The following is a 23,564-nucleotide window of genomic DNA, read 5'->3' on the forward strand; positions in this document are numbered from 1 at the left end:
TAATTAATTATATTATATATAATTATATGAGGAATTATATTAAAGGGTTGCAGCATTAAGAAGGTTGCGAACCACTGCTCTAAACGTCATCTTATTTAGAAATAAGGTCTTTGAAGATATAATTAAGGGTCTTGAGCTCGCCCTGGATTTAGGACCAACACTAACCCCAATGATGGGCGCCCTCATGAGAGGAGAAGGCTATGTGACCATGAAGGACAGGGTGCGGCCCTGCCGGCAGCTTGGTTTTGGACTTGTGGCCTTCCGACCCGTGCGAGAATAGCCCTTCATTGTTCCCAGGCCCCTTTGTGGTCCTGTGTTACGGCAGCTGCAGGAAACAGGTCATACAAGGCGGTGTGGACTTTGCTAAAACAGTGCCTGACCCAGAGCAAACAGGGAATAAATGTCAGCTGAGGCTTTTGTGACGACGCAGAGAAAGAGTAGCAGGCTCTGCCGGGAGAGGGCACTGTCACAGTTGATGGAGAATTCAAGATGGGGTCACTGGGTGGGGAGAGCGAGGCCCCTACACCACTTGCTCCCACGTTCCAGGCCAACAAACCGTGATGGGACTCTTCCAGGCAAATGGCCCAACTTGTGAGTGCCTAGGGGTCTCTATCGCAGTTGCTTAGTGCTGATGTAACAAAAGCACCACAAGGAGTCAGGTTTCAGAAACTTACTTTATCACACGTGGGTCAGGAGGTCAGGCGGCACTGAAGAATCAGGGCAATGCTGGAGGGGAAGACTGCTCACCTGGGGTGGGGGTGGGGTGGAATGGGGTTTTCTTTGGGTCATAGATTCTCTATGCTGGGGGTTTCCTTGGTGACCTGCATGTGGCATCTCTCTCTGCCCCCTCTTCATTCATGCCCTGTCTGCTCTTTTTAAGTCTCAAAAACGAGACGTGGGGAAAAGCAAAGGCACGTGGAACCAATTCAGTATCCAATGGACTAAGGGAACACACAACACCAACCTCCATGACCTTGAGACCAGAACGACTAGGTGGTGCATGGCCACCACCGCCAGCTGCCCCGAAGGGGATCACACTGGGAGGTCCTGGAGAGAGCGGGATAAAAGTGTGCGATACAACCCAAAATCATTACAAAAGACCAGGCTTTCTGGTTATAGAGACACTGGTGAGACCTCTGGGACTACGGCCCTTTGTCACCCTTCAGGTCTGAAATAGCCCTTCTCTCCTCCTCTTTTGCCCAAGGGGGAGAAGTGTACTTACGCGAGGCGATACCACCTCTTACAAACGATGGCGATTTTCAGGAGCTCAGGGAGACACAAACAGGAGAAGATCCCCAAGAGCAGCTCATCTGGGAGGGCGTCCCATGACACACCTGGCAGGGGGGAAAAGAGTCTCTCAGCACCACTCTGTGGCCTTGTGGTGTCTCCTGCGTGCTTTCACGCACTGAAAGGACACAGGGCACTTAAGATAACAGAGTGAATGCAAATCAAATGACACATGCTCACAATTTTTCCCATAACGCCACAGGGAACACCATTCTTTCTCAGAAAACCAGGAGAAAGAGCCAAGAACGCTTTCAGACCCTTCTTTTCTTTAGCTCCCTTGGCCAATCTTAGACGGGGCATTATTAGCTGAGAGAGGGATGCTGGCTTGCTGGTGGGGCCCTCACCTTTCATGCAGGGGACCCAGGTTCTCTGGCCAGCCAATGCACCTCGGGTGTGCCCACCATTGGTCTGTCAGTAAAGCCTTGTGGAGCTGAACAGGTTTCCGTGGAGATGCCTGACCGAGACAGACTAGGAAGAGAAGCCTGGCAATCTAGTCCAGATAATCAGACCATGAAAAGGTCATGGGTCACAACAGTCCAGTCTGCAGGCAATCATGGGGATGGTACAAGACCCGGCAGCATTTTATTATATTGTACATGGATGCCAATGAATTGGGGACTGACTCAAGGGCAGTGAAAAACAACAATAAAGACAATTTATTAGCTGAGTAATGAAGCAAGTCTCCACACCTCTCTCCAAACTGCCCCCTCCTCGAAAAGAAACCAAACTGCTTCATGTCGATGCCATATCACAGGGACCCAATAGAACGGGCAGAACCACCCCGGTGGGTTTCCGAGGCTGTAACTCTTTACAGAAGTAAAAAGCCTCATCTTTCTCCCATGGAGTAGCTGGTGGTTTCAAACTGCTGACCTTGGGGATCGCAGCTCAATGGGTAACCACTATGCCACGATGACTCCTTCAAAACTTCTCTAGTATCACCCAAAATGTCTAAAAGACCATCATGATTTTAGTCCCAATGGATTCGGTGGCCTTCTTAGGGCCACTTTATTTAAAAGTCAAATGAACCTCTGTCCTCTCTGTCAGACTTACAGAATGTGCAGTGAAGCAGATCTATCTAAAACAGTAATGCCAAAGGATGCTCTCACTTAGTCAATAAACCAACAAATACATATATACATGTGTCTAAGCCGAGTTTTTCAGCACAATTTTTATGCCCTCTCTGTGGGAAAATTAGGTGCCTTGGCTGATATTCGGGTTGGCTTATACTCAAGTATATACGGTATTCATTGAGCATCTATGGTGTCAGGGTTGTTAGTTGTTGGGGAAAGAGCAGTCAATAAAGCTGGTGAGACTTCATCACACAATCTTTGGACATGTCCAGAGAGACCAGTCTCTGGCGAAGGACATCATGCTTGGTAAGTGGAGGGGCAGCTAAAAAGAGGAAGCTCCTCAGGGAGATGGACTGACACAGTGGCTGTGACAATGGGCCCAGACATAACAATTACAAGGATGGCACAGAGCAGAGAAGTGTTTCATTCAGAACTGACTCAAGACCATCTAACAACAGTATACCTACAGGTTTGGGATTTAATTATCTACACACACACACTCAAATATCTGTGAACGTGATCCCCATTTGATAGCAGAGGAAACCTATCTTGGTGCTGCTAAGTTACTTCAACAAGCTGATAGGAAACAAATTCCCACACCCCAAAGTTGAAGCACAGTAGCACTGAGGTGTCAAAAGTTAAACGCATAATTACTACAAAAGCCAGAACTCCCCCTTCTAAGACCCCAAAGAACTGAGGTCAAAAGTGAACACTATTCACGCTAGCCCAAATACCCCAAGGGTCCGACACTCTGCCACGGAGAGAAGTCCTGAGACCTGTTACCACAGGGATGATCCCTGTGTGGGAAAAGTGAGACCCCCAAGGGAGGTGCCCTACGAGCCATGGTATGAGCTATCCGCAATAAGCAAATGCATATGGAAACAAACCTGCACAACTGGTTACCTGGTGTGGCTGGGAGGGGCATTGGACAGTTATTGCTCAACTGATACAGTGTGTCTGCCTGGAGTGATGAAATTGTGGGATTTTAAAAAATAGTTGCAATCGGGAATATAATTAATGCCACGGAATTATACACTTCCAGAGTGGCTAAAAGGCCAACCTTTATATTACACATATTTTACTACAATTAAAAACAATAAAACAAGTGACAAGAGGTATATGTTTGAAGGTTGGCCAGAGTGGCAGAGAACACTGCAAGTCGGGTAAGAGGCATGTAAAGAAAGGACACCGCACCATTGGTGGTCGCAAGGGCTGAGGCTGCAGAGAACAAGCCAGAATGCAGGGACAATGTCTCCGCTTGTGGCTACATTTGTATCGTGGTCTCCAGGTGTGTGGAGCACAATGGGAGTGGGGGAGCCACGAGGACTCAATGGAAATCCAAACACAGGTCTGATTTCAAATCTTCTTCCTATTCTATGTTCCTATTCTGTGGCCTCCTCCACCTTAAGTACTTGATAGGTCAGCAAGTTTGGAAAATGGAAGAACTAAACCCAGTTGGTTCAAAGCCGTCCCTCTACAGGATAGAGATGAAGACATCTGCTCCTCTAAAGATTCACAGCTTTGAAAACCGAGTATCAGGTTGCAAGGATTCGATGGCAGTGGGTTTGCTTTTTTGATTGGGGGGGCTAGGGGGTCGCGGGCGGGGATTCAGTCAGGTTTTGGGTGCGATGGTGACTAGAGGCAATAAATGCCAACAGTTCAGCACCAAATGGAAGGGGCAATGGACAAAAAAAAAAAAAGCACAGCCCTTGCTAGCAGCGAACTAACCAGGGCCAGTGAGCTGACCAGGGACAACCCTGATTCTGGAGCCTGGCTGTGGTCCCAACAGAGGGACTGGTGTTTGCCTCCCCACAGCTGCTCTGGAGACAGTATCCCGGCTCATGAGAAGGATCATCTATTTTACCTGACATATTTCATGCTCTAACATCTGCCATCTGTTTCCTGGATTCTTACCTGCTGTCTGTCTGGAGGGGCTGGGAGAATCCAGAGGAAGGTCCTTCCTCTGCGTGGCTCTTCCAGAGCCACCGAGGTTGCAGCCTCCCCTCCCATGAATGGGAATAACTGTTGAAGTCAAGATCTCGGTTTCCATGGACAGCAAGCAGTACAATGTACTTCAGATACAAAAGCCATCCAACAACGCCAACCTGCTACCCGTCACCCTCTGCCACTGTCCCCACTTCTCCCTCAGGTAGAGCCCAGCTTTCCACTGCAGGAGCCTTAGGACCCCTCCTCCTCCTCCTCTTCCTCCTCCTCCAGCTCCTCTGCAGAATGATTTATTGAAGAGCTTTCTAGACCTCAGATCTGCTTAGCTGAGATAACTTTTATTTGACCAGCGCCTTTCTCAGAGCATCACCTACACTCAGCCTCAAGCTGAAGCCCAAGTAGCCCTAATCAAACCCCAAATTGTGGCTTTTAAAACCGTTCCTCTCCTTAAACTAGAATCCAGTTACACAATTGGGAGGAAAAGCAGGCACCGGGCCTCACATCTGGTCCTTTAGGGGGCGGAGGGAGCGTCTCAGCTGATGCCTGTCTGTTTTGCCTATCCGTGTCTTCCCCAGCCTCTTCCCTTAAGTCACAAAGAGAAAACATTAGCCTATGCTACAGTTCTTAGTAGTCTGGATTAAAAAATACATTATTTAGTTACTTATTGCAGGGTGAACTATACGAAAAAACCAAAATGTGAAAGAAAAACATAAATCCCTAATGGATCTCTCCACCACACAACCCTTTATTTCTTCAAGAGACCTGCTAAACCAGGGGGGCAGGTGGGGGGTGGGGAGAAGCAATGAAGGAGCAAAAAGAGCTGGGGTTGGAGAGTGAGGTCCATATGCTGTGAGGTCAGAACCGCTGTATTCCCAGTCCTTGGGATGGAGCACCATGACATTGGTTGAAGGAGCCAATAAGAGTGCTCTGGAGCCCTGGTGCTGCTGTTAGATACTTAGGACTGCTAGCCCAGAGGTAGTTCACACTCACTATAGGCAAGAGGCTTTCCGCTCCCATAAAGATTTACAGCCTCAGAAACCCATCTCTCTGAGCAGTAACTGACAATGGCAGTGGGTTGGGGTTAGGGCTGGGAGTGCGGAGGGGAAAAATTCCTGGTGGAACTCCCATAAAAGGGCCTTAGCGAGCTTAGTTTTGAAAACTGCTGGCTGAGACTTACTGATAAGTTATGAATCGATTTAGTGAACCTAACAAGGTTTGTGTGTGTGTGTGTGTATGTTTCTACAAAAGAATGGAAAATTGAAAAATTCAGAGCATATCTTAGCCAGGGGAAGTACACAACCAAACCTTTGTTTCAGACACACACCTAGGTTATGTAATATAAAGAATACACATCTCACTCACCAAAACTCATTGCTATCGCGTCAATTCTGACTCATAGAGACCCTACAGGACAGGATAGGACCCCTGTGAGTTTCTGATACAATAACTCTTTACGGGAGTAGAAAGCCTCAACTTTCTCCCAAGGAGCGGGCTGGTGTTCAGAACTGCTGACTTCCCAACTTTGCATCACTGTGCCACCAGAGCTCCTATACACACCTAGATTATGAAATATAAAGTATACTAGTCATTAAAAAAAAAAGAAAAATGTTTGCCCTGATCATTAAAATACCCACCCCCCCCAGGCGTAAGTCAGCCTGTCTTGGATCAGAATTTCAGGCATTTTGCCCTTTGAACCAGTTCCCTTGGGAACGGAGTCTAAAGTTTGAGGAGCACTGGCCCCTTTGGAATTCCAGGCAGTTTCACAGCCACAAGGGAGCTGGCCAACAAGTTTACTCACCAGTTTTATCCTGATCAACATTTGTTGATAGGGCAGAGACAGGCATTTAGGAGCCATGAGATAATGACCTCACTGCTGGGCCATTTCCTTCCCCTGCCTAACAGCACACTCATAAGGGCCAATCAGATCTGTTCAGGCCCAGGGTGGCCCTATAGCCTTTGTCTCCAGGACAAACAGATGAAAAGGATTTAATCTCCAGATGTGAGCCTGGACTGGAGCCCCAAGGAGAGGACGGTGCAGGCAGGACCCAGGAAAAACATACAGCCCTGGGCTGCTGTCATCAGATATCTATGTGAAGCAGGTGTGGCCTGGTGCATACTAATCCTGGCAGAGCTATTAGCCACCTGCCCTGACAACTGCTGGCCAATCCCTGGAACCATGAATGCCAGTCACACTGTCCAAGTCCTGAGGGCCCACTGGGCATCAGGCTCCACCAGTTGTCCCTTACCTAAAGTGACCAGATTTAAAGCGGGACACCATTGACGGGTGTGGGACGGTGGGGAGGGGGTGTTCTTGATTAAAAATTTGGTCTATATGGACCAAATAGACTGTTCCCTAGCTTGTCATGCATTCTTTCCAAAAATCAGGACTTTTTAAAAACGCCAAAAATCGGGGCTGTCCCGCCATAAGCGGGACGTCTGGTCACCTTGCCCTTACCTTGCACCACTCACATACACCCCAATTAACCAAACCAGAGCTTGTGTAATCAGACGTGTACCAACACGAACTGGTAGCGTCTCGCAGCTCAAGAAGCATGAATGAAGGCCAGTCGTTTTCTTCTCGCACTTCAGGCACGTTTTTGATGTCAGGGTTAGCCCTCCAGCCTCACTGACTGGTCATTTCCAGACCCATCTCTTCTTCCCAAGAGCAGTGATTTTGTTTTAACCAACAGTTCTTGACATGGGGTGTGACTGGTGTCTGTCTTCCACATTCACACAGAGAGACACAAGAACGCTCTGTTCTAAGTGAAGCTGATGTTCTGAGAGTTATATCCAATAGCCGGCTTCCCTCTGGCCTCAGTGCTCCGTACCTGCGCTATTCGTCTGCTGTTAGCGTGTGACCCACTAGGTCTTTTTGTAAGCGTGTTATTTTTCATCACCTTGACTTGGGTTATTATTGCAATGCCTAGAAGACAGGCACATCTCCTTAAAACTTCTGATGGGTTTCCCATCGTGCCTTAAGAAATGTCATGGTTTCTAAATTTGTGCCTGCTTGCATGTGAATGACCTACAGGGGGAGTTCTACTGTCCTGTAAGGTGGCCATGAGTCAACGGCAATGAGTTTGACTTGGTTGGGTATAGGGATGTAAGGAGCCCTGGTGGTGTTGTGGGTTAGGCATTAGACTCCTAACTACAAGGTTGGCAGTTTAAACCCACCAGCCTTTCCACAAGTGAGCAAGCTGAGGGTGTCTGCTCCCATCAAGACTCATAGCCACAGAAGCCTCCTCTTGCAGCAGAATTGCCGGGGTGGTGGGGGCCTTAGTTTTTTTTTTTGTAGGCTATGACTGCAGAAGGACAGACAGACAGACAGACAATCACAGGACATCAAGAGCAACTGTTCCTGGATGATTGCCTTTAGCCCTGCTCATCTTATAAAGGAAGCATCTTCAGCTGAACAACAAGTCAGCACAGAAAGTGAACAAAAACACCAAGGGAGCCGGCGCTCCTCAGTCCAACTCAGTCCAGGGATCAGAAGGGCAGTGTGTGCTCAGGCATGACGCTTGGAGGCAGGAAGGGACACAAAGAAATGGCTGAATGGACTGGACAGCACAGGAAGTGGGAAGGGCACTGTTACGTGGTAGGGATCACAATTCATACCACTAATCAAAGGGTGTATGAACTGTGGTGCAGAAAACCAATTCCCTCCATAAACATTCACCTAAACCACACTAAAAGGTTTTTTTTACAAAAAGCATCTTTTACACGTGGCTGGTCAAGCACCAAATGGCTCGTGCTGCATTCCTGACACTAAACGAGCAGTGGAATTAGATGATGAAAAAAACAATTTTCTTTTTTAAAAACCCCACACTAACAGGGCCTAACCAACAGTATTAAGAACAAAAGACGGTAGGGTTAGGGTTAGGAAAAATAAATAAATAAATAAATAAAATTTAAAAAGAACAAAAGACGGAGTGAACTAGCCCCTGCAATGGGTGTCAGCAAGTTAACAGATCGATAGAAATTGGCTGCACTGATTGTTTATTTCACGCTGGGCCCTATGCGCCAGACTTTACCACCCATGCTCTCATTTAATCCTCACTGAGGAAGAAGTGAGGCAAGGAGAGCTCACACCCTTTCTCAACATGCATGGCACGCAGCAGAGAAGGATTTCAAACCCAGATTCAACTGACTTGAAACTCCATGGTCGCCACCATAACCCTGGACTGCCTTTCAAGAAAACGAGAGCTTAAGCAAACAAACAAACGTATCCTTAACCAAGCCTTCCAAGAAAGCCAGACCAAAATTTTGGGGAAATATTTATGCACCTAATTCCTTGGCTCTCAACCTTTTTTTGAGCCTGTCCACTATTGTCCCCATCCCACCACCTTCTAGAGGAGCCCTGGTGGTGTAGTGGTTGAGCGTTAGACTGTGATCTGCAAGGTTAGCAGTTCGAAACCACCAGCCGACACACAGGAGAAAGATGGGGCTTTCTATGCCCACAAAGAGGTAGTCTCGGAAACTCACAGGGGGCAGTTCTACCCTGCCTTCTAGGGTCGGTATGAGTCAGCATGGATCAGATGACAGTGAGTGAAGCTGAACCTCCTTCTGAAGACAATGTCAACAGCATTTAAATTCTGTTGACTGGAACTTCAGGATATATCTAGAATCTAACCACTGCTTATCACCACTCCCATGCCTCTTAACAAGACTCCAATTATCTACTCGCTTCCTCCTGCAGCTGTTTCCACACATATCAGGGTGCCCCTTTAAACGATGAAGCAGGGCCGCATGGCAGCATTTCCTAGCACCTCATCTCTCATGACCCTACCCTTTACTCTTTCCTTTATTTTTTTTAAAAAACCGGGTACAGTTCAGCCCAGGCTGTCTGTACAGGCCTTCTCTCTGCCTGGGGCTCTCTGAAGATATGAACGTAGCCCACTTCTTCACCTTCTCTAAGCGCTGGCTCCAAGGCCACCCCTTCCTCAACTCAACCAGAAAAAACCAAACTCACGGCCGTCCAGGATATTCTGACTCGTAGTGACCCTATGAACAGAGTAGAATTTCCCCTATGGGCTCCTCATACAGGAAGTCTTCACCAGAGCAGAAAACCTACTCTTTCTCTGGTGAGCGGCTGCCAAGTTCAAACTGCTGCCCTGTGTGGTTGGTTGCAGCCCAGCTTATAACCCACTACGTATCATCCATCTTCCTACCCCAACACAGCTAACACCTCTCGGCTTGATTTGTTTGTTTTTAGCTATCGGAGATATTACATAAGAAGGTCTGGTGGCGCTGTTGGGTAAGCCTTGGACTGCTAACCCACAGGACAGTGGTTCAAACCCACTAGCCACTTTGCAAGGAGACAGATAAGGCTCCTGTAAAGATTCAGTCTTGGAAACCCTATATAGAGTCACTATGAGCTGGAATCGATTTGGTGCAGTGGGTCTGGGTACTGAGCTACAAAGCATATGTTTCCTGAGTGTCTCGTGAAGGGAGAACAGAAGCCCTGTGAGGGTATGAAGCTTCAGCAGTGCATCTCCAACACCCAAGACAAGACCAGGCACATTAGAACGTGTTCAGTGAATACATGAGGGAGCTTCAAATTGTCCATGGGAAAAAAAATCCCATCACCGGTTCATCCCTTTTTTCCATGAACTTTTTGAAGTCTCCTTATATGCAGAATGAATTAATGTTCTCATTTACTAGCAAGAAAAATTGCTACCCTTAGGTCGGTAAATGCACTATGCTTATCCTCCCTAGGGACCCATGCATTCTTGGAAGCCCTTATTTTCCCACGTGGAAAGACTGATCGTCTAGGGCAGTGGTTCTCAACCTTCCTAATGCCGCGACCCTTTAATACAGTTCTTCATGTTGTGGTGACCCCCACCCATAAAATTATTTTCACTGCTACTTCATAACTGTCGTTTTGCTACTATTATGAATCGGGTAACCCCTGTGAAAGGGTCATTCGACCCCCAAAGGGGTCGTGACCCATAGGTTGCGAACCGCTGGTCTAGGGGATAGAGAGCTAGTGGAAGGTGAATGATAAGGAGAGCTGTGGAGCAATGGTTAAGTGCTCTTTTGCTAGAAATAAAAGTTGGTGGTTTGAACCCACCCAGCGGCTCTGTGGGAAAAAGACCTGGGAATCTGCTCCTGCAGAGATCTTTTTAAAAACCTCACTGCCATCAGGTCCACGCCGGTTCACAGTGATCCACTGGCCCTGCGTGTTTCCGAGACTGTAACTCCCTGAGGGCGTGGAAAGCTTGACCTTTCTCCCTCAGATCAGCTGATAGTTTTGAACTACTGACCTTGCAGTTGGTAGCCCAACTCCTGACAGGTTAAAATTCCTGGATGAGAGCCCCATCCCACAACTCAATACTCATCTTTTAATGTTATTGTGCAGCTCTTAAATCGTAGAGGACTTTTGGTCTTTTCTTACACTAAAATCAAACAAAACCCATTGCAGGCGCTTTGATGCTGACTCACAGCAAGCCTGTAAGAGAGTTGAACTAGCAACCCCATAAGACAGTTGAACTGCTCCATAAGGTGCAGAAGACTGGACATCTTCCCAGAAGCACACTGTCTCATCTTTCTCCCTTGGGGTGACTGGGGGGCTGACTTCTTAGCTAGCAGCCCACTGCTCACCTCCCTGCGCCACCAGGGCTCTTAAGCCTGCACTGAAATCAGGCTACAAAATAATATGTTCCAACTTCCCTAAAAATCCAACTTAAAGACACACTTAGGAGCAAATCTCATTTGGCAACCCAGGGGCAGGCAAGAGATGGTGAGAGCTTAAAAAATATTTGGGAGACGAAAACTGGAATACAGAATGATTGACTGGGGATCTAGACTAACGCTGAAGTCTTTGACTAAATAATAAACAGTGGTGGTAGCACCTGAGAAATCCAATTTGAGGATGGGCTGGAGAGGTAAGATTCCTCCCTTTAAACTCAAATACTTTAGCAACAAACACCTAAAGGGCTTTGAGCAAAAAGCTCACCCAGAGCTTTCCGGAAAAGGAATCCTGGGGAAAAGGAATCCTGGAAGATCCTGTTTATGCTCCATCTTATCAGTGACTCTAAGTGGGCTGGCTCCTCCATGCCTGCCAGCAGGCAGATAAGCTCCCCTGTAAAAGGGCAGAAATGTCCTATAATGTCCTGTCAAGGGTTGAGCTTTCCAAGTTAATTATACACCAGACATAGATTCCTATACCAAGATTCCTGCTGACTCCCAAGACAATTACTCGCTCCATCCCGTCAGAAAGTAATTTCAGAATTGTTGCTTTTAGGTACCATCCAGTCAGTTCTAACTCATAGCAATCCTATGTCCAACAGAATAAAACATGCCTGGGCCCTGCACCATGTTCACAGTCGCGCTGCCTGAGCCCACTGTTGCAGCCACTGTGTCCATTCAACTTCTGAATTAGGCGACTGAAAGGGGAATCTTCCCAATGATCCCTGGGTTCCCAGACCCATGAGTTGAACGCTCGCTCCCCTTGGGTGACTGTCAGTTTTACCTGTGCATCTTACCTGGAATGCTCTCGCGATTGAGCTTGGGTCTGCGGGCAATCACAAAGTCCTTGTCACTGGCTTTGCTTTTCAGCCGCTTTCGTGGGGGGCTCTGTGGGTTACTCAGGCTGGAGAGCAGCTCTTGGGGAATATTCTCACTGTCCACTTCCTCTTTCTCCAGGGTAGAGACCCCCATGCCTGACAGCAGTTCCGAAGTCTTGCCAGAATCCCATCCCCACGTGAAGCTGGTGCTGACGTTGCTACTCTGGTCAGGAATTTCCTGGAGGTGTTTCCTGCAGAAATGTACAATACTCTAGTTCCTTTCAAGACCCTACCCTTAAATAATGCCAAACAAGGCAACCAAATCCAAGGTCCTCCAGTTATAATCTGACCCCTCCAGCCTCTGCAGGGTAGAGAACTGCCCTAGAGGGTTCCCATGGCTGTAAATCTACCAAGGCTGTGGCAGATTGACACTTGTTTCTCCCAAAAAGTCAGGTGGGTTCCGACATGACCAAGAGCTTCACAAAACTTGCGCCACCGGGGCTCCTAAATAATGCCAAAACCACACCAGTCGACTGCCATCGAGTCCATTCCGACTCACGGTGACCTAGTAGAGCAGGGGAGAACTGCTCCTGTGGGTTTCCAAGGCTGTAACTCTTTACAAGAGTAGAATGCCTCACCGCTGGGGGGCAGGTGGTTTCGAACTGCTGACTTCGAGGTTCGCAAGCCAGCACGTAAAACAAGTTGTCATTTATGCACTGTAGAAAGCATTAAACTTTCACGGTGGTTAATTAAATTGCATTTGTATAGGCCAGCTGCGAATTTCCAAGAAAATAAGGGAGCCAATGAGAATGGCTTTTGATTTACCATCACGCAGGCAGGCCTCACCAACTTCTTACTGTGGATGGGACGGATGGGGGTGGGGGTGCGGTGGGGGGGGTAACCATCCCGTGATTGGAAATCCCAGCAGGAAAACCCTATAAGGAAAGCCAAGTAAAACGGCACGCAGATCGCCGCACTAAAGCATCCATCCACATTTTTCCAAAGAAGGAGCTAAGCAGCCATTCCCCTAATAACAGCAATAGTAACAGTATTAGCAAGCAGCAGTGCTCACGGCCTAAAATAAGACGGTTCATTCATACGCTGCACGTTTTTACAATAGGTTTACCTGTGCATGGCGTCCACCAGTTCGGGCGTTTAAAAGATGTGCATTAATTGCAGAGCTGCTAGCTTTGGAATTCCCGCCTTGGCGCGCGCACAGCTCCGGCCACTGAGTGCTGGCCCCGCGCGGCAAGACCCGCGAACTCTAGCAACGTTCCATCGTCTTAGCGCGCGCGCGAGGCTCTTCTGCCCGCTCGATTTGGCGGACGAGGTCTGAGGGCCCGCTGCCTGCTGGGAAGTGTAGTTCTTACACTTCGCGAAGTCAGGCTGTTTCGCTCCCTACTTCCGTTCCCGGCGGGACCGGCCTCCGCGATACCCACAACCCCCCGCGGCTGCGGAATACGCCGACCCACCCACGAGGGCGGAGAAGCGGAAGCGGGCGGCGCTGCAGCTGACTGGGAATGTCAGCCTATTGACTGGGGACGGGTTTTCCTTTCCCGGGAGCCCGCAGGCCTGCTGCTGACCGCTCCCGCTGGCGTTTCGGACCGTGGACCCCACCACCTGGAGGGTCGTGGTGGACGCGGAGGTCCTCGGCTCCGTCCAGATGCTGTCTGGAGAGATCGGAAGGTGAGTTTGAGGGAGGGCTTGCGACATTGTAGGGTCTCCAGTCGGGGGCCGTGCTAAGGCGGCGACGGTGGGGACCCTGGAAGTGCCGAGCGGCCGTCGTCGCTGGGCCTGTGTCGCTGGCCGCTGCTTAGAAGCCATGAGCCCTACCTGCCTCCCAGCTGGGCTTCACACCCGCTCTGCCCTCCGCCAGGACGCTCCTGCCGGGCTCCGGGGAGAGGGCAGCCCTGGGGCCCTCCAGAAAATAATTCCAGGACGAAACTGGGTCTGTGGACAAGATCCTGTCCTCACCTGAGAGGTGGCCCCTACGCCAGCGACGCGCATCCTGGAAGCATTTTGTAAAGCACAGCGCCGTGGGTGCGAGGGAGGGGTGGTTGAGTGTAAGCGGAGCCTGTGGCGGTGGGAACGACTGCCGCCCCTTGCCGCCTAGCCAGCCTGGAAATGAATAAGGTTCCTGCAGGATCGCTGTGTCAGAATCCACGCGACGGGTTTGGTTTGGGTTTTCCTGTATCTGCAAAGGGCCGTACCCGGACTACGCTCAGGCCACCAGTACAGCCATCTGTCTGCTCTGTACCAACCGGCTGCGTCCAGTTGTGTTGCCACCTAGAGCTGCGTTAGCCTATCCCTGCGGGGAAGTTCAGGGGCGGGCGTTAGATGGGAGAACAGGCCATCTTTCAGGTTGGGTGACCCATGTGAAATCTATCATGCATTGCAAACTGTACTAACTACAGCGCTGGTCCCAGGGCAGCAGAGGAAAGGGAAGGACAGGGAATCCCAATCCTAATAAAAATAGGCCTTCAAAAGTTCAGAATTAGCCCAGTCTCATCTCAGTTCTAAATGAATGCTGTACGACATACTTTTAATACCTAGGGGGACACGGGGGAGTTAAGAGATTTGCTGTATAGAATGGAATTAAATCTCCCTAGCCCGGTAGATATGGAGCACGAGTGGCGCTGTGGCCTAAGCGTTGGGTTGCTAACCACTAGGCCTGTGGTTCAAACCCACTAGCTTTTCTGGGGGAAAGAAGATGAGGCTGCCTTTTTTGTCCTGGAACGCACAGAAGAGGTACTCTGCCCTGTAGGTAGCCCCACTATAAGTCGGAATCAAATAGACGACTTTTGGTTTGCTAGTGTGCCCTTGTTTTATGCTTGATCTTTGAACTTGAGAAGTAAAACACTTATGACAAGGAATTCATCAATGTGTATGTTCTTGAAAATGGGTGAAATTGCTGCTGTAAAGAAGGGATCTGGTCACAATTAGATTTTGATTCCAACTAAGTGAAGAATGTGTGCCTGGTTCAGTAAAACAGTGCTTTATGTGGTGGAAAGAGCCCTTCAGGACACAGTAATTCCTGATTGTGTGCATCATAGTTACCTCTCCATTACTATAGCTAAGGAGAATGCAGCTACCTTTCTTGGATTTATACATGCTTTCTCTTAAGATTGCAACTCATTAGAGAAAACATTTTAAAAACACAACAAAAAAGGATTTGGTTTCTGGAAAGATGGGACATGACAGAGGGAATATGTAACCTAGTGAGGAGAATGAATAAACAAGAAATATGTATTTATTTATTTATTATTTTTAAATTAAAAATATATATTTAAAATGCCAGGATGAGCATCGCCTTGGTTGCTTGGGGCTGCTGTAACAGAAATAACCGGAGTGGGTGGCCTCAAAGGGCAGAATGTGCTTTCTCATAGTCCAGGAAGCTAGAAGTCTGAATTGAGGGCAGCAGTGAAAAGGGCAGGCTTTTGGTTTGTTGGCTCCAGGGAAAGATCTGTGTGTGTCTCTCAGCTTCTGTAGCCCCAGTGTTTCTCAGTCCCTTGACAGTCTTCAGATGGCATCTATCTTCTGTGTTTGTGCTTGCCTGCCTCTACCTGTTCCTTTTATAACTTGGGTGTAGCACACAGCCTACATGGATCTGGCCTCAGTAACATTGCATTACGGAAGCGTTTGGAGTATATTTCATTATGTCCATAGATATAGAGGCTGGGATTCCAACACGTACTATGGGGGAGGAGGGGTTAGGGGGTAGGGGTAGCAGGCATAAAATCCATAGCAAGCATAAACAAAGTTTTGAGATAAGAATTGGGAAAGAAACAGATCTCAAAGAAGGAAGAGCTTCTATAGGATCATTCTAAATTTAAAGATAGGTAATAATACCCTCATTCAGTCTCCTGTCGAGGGATCATTTCTAGTTCTTACTTTGTTTGCAGTATCTGAATTAATGGACCTGAAGTCCTCTTTGTGAGACTCAGGAAGAGCCTGCCAACTGTGAAAGTCAAAAGTCTGATAGTACAGTAGGTGGTTCACTAACAGTGTTTGCCCTGGTAACAACTGTTTCAGCTTGCTATTATGGAAATCACCTTTTTTCCCATTCTTCCAGCTGTGACTGTATTCTTAATATAGTAAATAAAAGTTTAAGTAGATACATGTGATTCTGTTTAACATAAGGAATCGTGACCACAGAAGACTTATAATTTCTAGCTATCTATAAGTTTCATTGTAATTATGGTGTTGGTGAAGAATAGTGAAAGTACCACAAACTGCCAGAAGAACTAACAAATCTCTCTTAGTACAAACACAATGGCCCTTAGAAGCGAAGATGGCAAGGCTTTGTCACACGTAGTTTGGACATGTTATCAGAGAGACCAATCCCTGGAAAAGGACATCATCCCAGGGTAAAGTGGAAGGGCAGCAAAAAAGAGCAAGACCATCCACCAGATGAATTGACAGTAGCTGTAAGCATGACAATGATTGTGAGGTTGGTGCAGAACTGGATAGTGTTTTATTCTACTGCGTGTAGGGTTACTATGATACAGGACCAGCTCAATGGCAACTGACAACAGCAGCAAAGATGAAGGGTGAGGGGTTGCTAAAGATGAGGGGTTTGTGTTCCTTGAAGACTTAGTCTCAGAAACCCACAAGGGCAGTTCTGCTATGTCTATAGGGCCGCCATCACTAGGAATTGACTCAGTGCAGTGAGTGAATTCTGTTAAGGAAGTGCATTGTGATTGCTGCTGATGAGAAGTATTTTATTTGCTGATTAATTTTATTAGTTTAATCTTCTTGTTGTTAGGTACCATGGAGTTAGTTCTGACCCATAGCGACCTTATGCACAACAGAATGAAACACTGCCCAATCCTGTGCTCTCCTCACATTGTTGCAGCCATTGTGTCAGTCATCTCATTGAGGGGCCTTCTTCATCTCGCCAAACTAAGGAGTATTCTGGCTGTACTTCTTCCAAGACAGATTGGTTTGCCCTTTTAGCAGTCAGTGGTACTTTGAATATTCTACTCCATCACCACAATTCAATTGTATCGATTCTTCTTTGATCTTCCTGATTCAATATCCAACTTTCATATGCTTATGAGGCTATGAAAAATAGCATGGCTTGAGTCAAGCCTACCTTAGTCCTCAAAGTAACAACCTTGTTTTTTAATACTCTAATGAGGTCTTGTGAGCTCTTGACTGCTGCTTTTATGAACATTGATTGTGGATCCAAGCAAGACAAAATCCTTGAAAATTTCAACCTTTTCTCCATTTATCCTGATGTTACCTGTTGGTCTAATTGTAAGGATTTGGGTTTTCTTTACATTGGGTTGAAATCAATACTGAAGGCCACAATCTTAGCACATCCTATTTCCCACTATAGTATATTTAGTGTCATATTTCCAGAACTAAAATTCCTATAATTGTATCCAGGACAAATGAATTCCCATCATTATTAATGTCTGCACATGACTTTAACCCAACACCAAGCCCACTGTCAGAGTCAATTCCAACTCATAGCAACATGATACAGGCTTTAAAAGATGAGATCTCTAAAGCAAAAGCCTGCCTCATCGTACTTCTGCAAAAAGATTGGCGGGTTTGAGCTGCCACCTTTGTCTTTAACAGCCCAGTCCCCCAACCTACAGCCCCATCAGGACGCCTTTGGAAACTTCAGATAGAATACAAGTGGCTTTGTAAATTAGAGAGCGGTGGAGAGTGTTTATCAACCAGCGATGCTGAGAAGCGTCATAGTGCTTTCTGTAGTGACAAAACCACCAAACCAAAACCAAACTCGCTGCCCTCGAGTCCGTTCAACTCCTAAGGACCCCACAGACAGGGTAGAACTGCCTGTCTGGGCTCCCAAGACTAACTCCTGACAGCAGTAGAAAGCCTTTCCTTTCTCCCGAGGAGTGGCTGGTGGTGTCCAGTGGCTGTCCTTGGAGTCAGCAGCCCAGTAGGTAACCACTTGTAACCATTCGGAACCACCCAATCCTGGCCACAGAAGAGACCACAAAGGACTGACTGGAGAGCCTAGGTGGCTCCATATGTATAGCTTGTACTCGCATACCGTATTTTCTCATGTGTGCCCACGTAAGTAGCTTGTGCGGGCATTTAACATGTTTAATGTGTGTATTATTTACATAAAAATACAGTATATAGGTATAGTTATGTAAATGACCATAACCTGTATCATGAATTGTCTCTTAGTTTTCGTTATATATCTGAGTATGGGAGAAGGATGAGACTTTCTACTTATGTAAAGGTTTAGAGTCTCAGAAACCCGCTGGGGCAGTTCTACCATGTCCTGTGACCTGTTGGGTAACTGAGTGAGAATCGACCAGAAGGCAGTGAGGGGGAAGTAAATCTGAGTACAGATACGTACTGGCTTGACACCGTTTGAGTCTGATGAGTCTTTATTAGGTTCTAGTTGAAATTTTTCATTCAAGCTCAGAATCTTTGGGTTTGCCAAAATTTTTGTTAGTTTTTTATTTATGTTCTAATCCATTACACTTCTCCTTTTTCCTACCTTCCTTCCCTCCCTACATTTCTTACTTTCTCTCTCTTTAAAAGACATTTGGAATATTTTGCATTTCAAAATTATGGTAACTTCTAAATTTTTCATCCAAAGCTGTTTAGCCTAAAGAACTATTATTAGAGTCATCTGGGACTCAGGAAGTAATCCTCTAAGTTAGGAACAGTAAGTCAATCATGAAACCATTATAAAGACAACTGAAAGTGAGTAGTGAATTTTATCTTTGGGAAAAGAATTGGATTTAAATGTTTCTGAGCTAGTATTTTAAGGACTAGCCTATCAGATCAAAACAGGCACTACATTTTGACTGAGCGAATGAGTTAGCATTTTGATTTTCAGTCAAATTAGCCATTATTTTATGTCCCTAGCTTTTTGTTTTGTTTCTAATTATGTAACTGAACTTTGAGTTGCCCTCAGTTTCAGTAGTTTTGTTTTTGTCATTTAGCCTAAACAAGCAATTTTAATATTTGGGTAAAAATAGGACAGTTGTTGAGGTCAGAAACCCTTCCCCCTTTGCCCTGGAGTATATGTTTGTAAAGCTACATGTGAGTATAGCTCAGCAAATGAGCTACAATAATCCGCCTCCATTTTGATCATTGTTCCAGGAAGTATGTAGAACATTAAGTGTACCCTCTGACATGACTCTGAGGTGTGTTTTTTCTCTGCAACAACAAATAGATGAAAAGGCTTTTTAGCTAAAGAGGTCATTTGCGGCCTTATAGGATAATTAAAAGGCAAAAACCAAAAAGCCAAACCCACTACCATGAGGTACATTCTGATTCATAATGGCCCTATGGGACAAAGAGGGCAATTGCTCCCGGGGTTTGCGATAGGGAATCTGTATGGTGCAGACAGCTCATCATAGTCTTGGTGGAACAGCTGGTGGGCTTGAACTGTAAACTCTGTTGTTAATAGCCTATTGTTTACCTCACTATGCCACCATAGCTCCTCCCAAACAAGTGTATTACAGTTACCCACAATGAGGGTATATTCATTCTCATGCCTGGTGGGTATCAAGTAGCGTTTTGAACTTCTCATGCTTTTCCCTGTAGAAAAGAGGACTTTTTATGGTGCCACTACCCACTCCCAGCTACTTGATTCTGACCCCCAGTGACCCTATAAGATAAAGAGAACTCCTCTGGGGTTTTTGAGGGTGGTAAGCTTTCGGAAGCGTACCATGTGGCTGGTGGGCTCGGAATGCTAACCTTTTGGTTAGCAGTCTGCCACGTAAGCTGCAGCACGTCAGGGACCCATTTTGGGAGCCAGGCTGCTTTCTTGAATAGGACTGAGTAGGCCCAGGCCGTGGTTACCACTGAGCACAAGGAGTGGAACACAGTTGGATTTCATTTGTAGAGCGTTTTGTTTTGTTGTGGGGCATTTAAGGTAGAGTAGATGAACTATAGTTTGAGACTATTGAGAGCACCCTGGCAGCATAATGGATTACATGATAGGCTGCTAACCGCAAGGGCAGTAGTTTGAGAACCACCTGCTGCTCTGCGGAAGAAAGGTGGGGCTTTCTACTTAAGTAAAGTGTCGCTCACTGTGAGTCAGAATCAACTTGATGACAGCTAGTTTTAGGGGTTAGTGAAAAAGCTAGTTAGTTACCTTCTAGAACAGCGGTTCTCAACCTGTGGGTCACAACCCCTTTGGGGGTTGAACGACCCTTTCACAGAGGTCGCCCGATTCTTAACAGTAGCAAAATGACAGTGATGAAGTAGCAATGAAAATAATGTTATGGTTGGGGGGTCACCACAACATGAGAAACTGTATTAAAGGGTCGCGGCTTTAGAAAGGTCGAGAACCACTGCTCTAGAGGCTATTGATATGAAGGATGCAGTGATTAGTAAGTAGGATTTATTGAGTACCTACTCATTGCCTGAGCCTTGGTGGCGTAGTAGGTTATGTGTTTGGCTGCTAACCACAAGATCAGCAGTTTGTAAACACCAGAAGCTCTGAGGGAGTAAAATGAGACTTTTTGCTTTCAGGAAGACTTACAGTTGCAGAAACTCTGGGGCAGTTCTACTCTGTCTTTTTGTTTTCTGTGCCTGCAAGCTGCCCTACTGATTGTCTTACTTCCCTATCTCACTTGATCTTTATAGCAACCTGTAGATGTTTATCCTCATTTAACACTTTTAATTGCTTGAAGTTCACACAATTATGAAATAGGGCTGCGATTGGGAGCCTGGGCTTGCCAAGATAAAATAAATCATTTGTATGTTAATATGGTTCTCATTTTGGCACTTAATAAATAAATAAGGTCTCTAGCTGTCTCAAACCATTTACCTTGAGTATTAACCTAAAGGATGGTGGCTCAAACCCACCCAACAGTACTGTGGAAGAAAAGGTCTTGCAGCCTCCTTCCATAGGTCACAGCCAAGAAAACTGGAGCAGTTATACTCTATAACATACAGGGTACCACAGGTGGAATCAACTAGACAACCGTTAATCAATAGCACCATAGCAAAATACTTCATTTTCTGGGTGTTAGGTGTTGTACCTTCATATTGTTGGATTGATTTTTAAATAACTTTCAAATTAGAAAGTAATACTTTTCTATTACTTTAAAACAACAACAAAACATTAAACACCCACACACAAAAATCACAAAAAGACTCTAGAAATCATCTCTTAACTGTTACTCTGTGGAAACCACTATTAACTCTTTGGTGTATATTAGTCTACACATATTTGTGTGCTTCTCCCCAACACGATGCCTGCCCCTTGTGACAGCTGGAATTTGTTGGTGTCCTTTAACCACAGGCTCTGATGGAATGTTGCTGTTGGGTAGCCTGCGACTCAGTCACACAGCCCTGCTCCCTTCAGTCATGGCCAGGTTAGCAGGGCTAGTGTTTTATGAAGCCCTTAACTGCTTTTCTTCCTCCAAAAGGCAGTAGGCACTGAGGTAGTTGTTGGATATGGTTAATGCTTCCTGGGTTGTTCAGTATTAACATGTAGTTTCCCTGCTTTCGTGTTTACATAGCATGGCAGCAAAAGCAGTGCTGTAGACAGAGCTTTGTTCCATAGAATAAGGATATTTATTATTTGAAGAATTGCTAGGACAAAGTAGTGTGAATTGTTTCTGAAGACTTTTGATACCTATTGCTAAATTCCTGCCATGCTGTTGCTTCTCTGGCAATATGGCCCCCCTCTCCTCTGCTCAACCCAACCCTGCGGTCTTTGCATTTTCTCTGTTTGTTTCTGGTTCCTTTGCTGTTTTTGTTGTTAATCCAAATTGGCTTCAATGATTAAGCTCCCAACTAGTAGCCCTAAGGAAGTCTGGCCTAGCAATCTCCTACGGAGCTATTCCGCTGTTCACTGTGGGTCTGCAAGGCATTGAGAATGGACTTGAAGGCCACTAACAACAACTACTAGCCGTTAGTTAATGAATGGGAAGGGGCTGAAAGGACTTGTTTTTTATTTGAATAAGTAAAACTGCACGTGGCAGTCAATGTAAACCATACTTAAGGGTAAACAGTGAAAAGAAAGGCTCTCTCAGCAGCTTTACCTGTTTCCTCTCTGCTGAAATATGACTTTTAGCAGGGGAAAGGGTATGGGGCAAAAGGCATGTGACTTTCATTTTATATTGCCTGTTGGAAGGCTACCTTGTTCAGCCTTTCCTGGAAACCTTTTGCATATTTATATCTTTGGACTTGGCAATTCCAATTCAGGGAACTTGACTCATTTAATACCTCTGGTACAAATCGATGTTTCTAGATTCAAGAAAGAGCAAAAAACAAACTCACTGGCATGGAGGCCATGCTAACTCATAGTGACCCTATCAGGCAGGCCGGGTAGAACTTCCCCTGTGGGTTTCCAACACTGTAGAAAGCCTTGTCTTTCTCCTGTGGAGTGGCTTACCTTGAACTAAAATCCTTGTAGTTGAGGGTTCTAATTCACCAAGACAGAACAATGTGTGTATTCCTTAGCTCAATGGCAAAATGCATTTCATAAAGATAATGTTCTATCCAGCCTAGCCTGGTGAGTAGTGTCTGGGGTCTCCAAACCTTGCAACTGGCCATTGAAAAAGCAACTCTCGGCCCCTTCCCACCTGAGGAAAATGAGGAAAAATCCAAACTTAAGGAACCACGTAGTCAGACTATTGGCCCACATGAGTCATAGCTTCCTCAACCAACCTGAGAGCAGAAAGAACTAGATGGCCATGCCTGCTACCACTTCCAACCAAGACCATAAGAGAAAACCCAACAGCAGTCAACTCCACGAGACAAAAAGGGCAACATTTGCCAAGACCAAAGATAAGAAAACAGGGAAACAGACATCCAGCAGTGAGGAACTGAGAGAAGAAATAAGGACAATGCTGATCGGCTGCTGGGATTGCAACCAATGTCACACAGTAATCTGTGTATGAACTCTTGATTGAGGAAACAACTTGCTATGTAAACTTTCTCCTAAAGCACAATGAAATGTTTTGTTTTTTTAAAGAATGTGTGTTTTAAAAAAATTAATGGGTGATATAAACTAAGAAAGGAGAATAGGTTAATGCTGTCGGTGGGGAGGAGAGTCCTTTAGATGGAGGGGTCACCAGCCCAAACACACTCACAGAGTCCATTCCATCTCGTAGGACCGACCCCTATGCAGGACAGATGAGAACTGCTTTTGAGGGTTTCCAAGCCTGTGAGTCTTTACGGGAGCAGCAGCCCTGTCTTTACTGGTGAGTTTGACCCCGCTGAGTGTTAGCAGCTCAATGTTCAATCGATGGCACCACCAGGGCTCCTTAGAGAGGTCTCGGAAGGCCTAAACTAGTGAGGTTTGAACAGAAACTTGAATAGTGAAAAGAAGCAAGCCTCGTGGGAAATAGCCTAGTAGCAATTAGTGACCCTGAATAGAACAAATTTGTCGCTTTCCAATAAGGCAGGAAGTGTAGGTAGAGAGCAGTGAGTAAGGAAAGGATGATAGATGGACTCAGGGTGATGGATAGATGGGGCCACACCCTTGTAAACAAAGTAAGAAGCTTTATTTTGAGTTTGGTAGAACCGGGAATATATATTAATTATATTTCCAGTAAGCTCAACTCTGACTACGAAGTGAAAACAGACCTTAAGAAGGTAGACCAGAAGCAGAGAATCCAAACTAGGGGGCTATTGTAGTAATGTGGGTGAGAGGGACCTGAGTGCGCACAGGTGGTGATGTATCCAGGAAGCAAGGTACAGTGAACCTTCGTTTGTCGCGGTTAATCGGTTCTAGACCCTACCGTGATAAATGAAATTCCGTGAAGTAGGATTCCTTATTTGTAAATCAAATATTTTC

The 23,564-nt window shown here is 46.2% G+C and overlaps 2 protein-coding genes across 6 annotated transcripts in view; one reads left to right on the top strand and one right to left on the bottom strand.

The window, feature by feature from the left end:
- Positions 1 to 13,051, bottom strand: part of SKP2 (S-phase kinase associated protein 2) — a 37,231-nt gene extending 24,180 nt beyond the window's left edge. Inside the window, exons 1-3 of the mRNA XM_004698078.2 lie at positions 12,933 to 13,051; positions 11,786 to 12,057; positions 1,223 to 1,334 (exon numbers count right to left, since the gene is read on the bottom strand). Of these exons, the coding sequence (XP_004698135.1) occupies positions 1,223 to 1,334; positions 11,786 to 12,057; positions 12,933 to 12,940 (392 nt within the window). The 5' untranslated portion in view covers positions 12,941 to 13,051. The remainder of the gene's footprint in view (positions 1 to 1,222; positions 1,335 to 11,785; positions 12,058 to 12,932) is intronic.
- A 303-nt stretch (positions 13,052 to 13,354) lies between these two features.
- Positions 13,355 to 23,564, top strand: part of LMBRD2 (LMBR1 domain containing 2) — an 85,134-nt gene continuing 74,924 nt past the window's right edge. For all 5 annotated transcript variants that reach the window (XM_045285064.1, XM_045285065.1, XM_045285067.1 and 2 more), the window contains exon 1: positions 13,355 to 13,492. The gene's annotated coding sequence lies outside the window, so the exon portion shown is untranslated. The remainder of the gene's footprint in view (positions 13,493 to 23,564) is intronic.

The sequence above is a fragment of the Echinops telfairi genome, unplaced genomic scaffold (genome assembly GCF_000313985.2).
Source record: "Echinops telfairi isolate 266 unplaced genomic scaffold, ASM31398v2 ScPeMD7_7469;HRSCAF=8507_1, whole genome shotgun sequence".
NCBI classification, from domain to species: domain Eukaryota; kingdom Metazoa; phylum Chordata; class Mammalia; order Afrosoricida; family Tenrecidae; genus Echinops; species Echinops telfairi.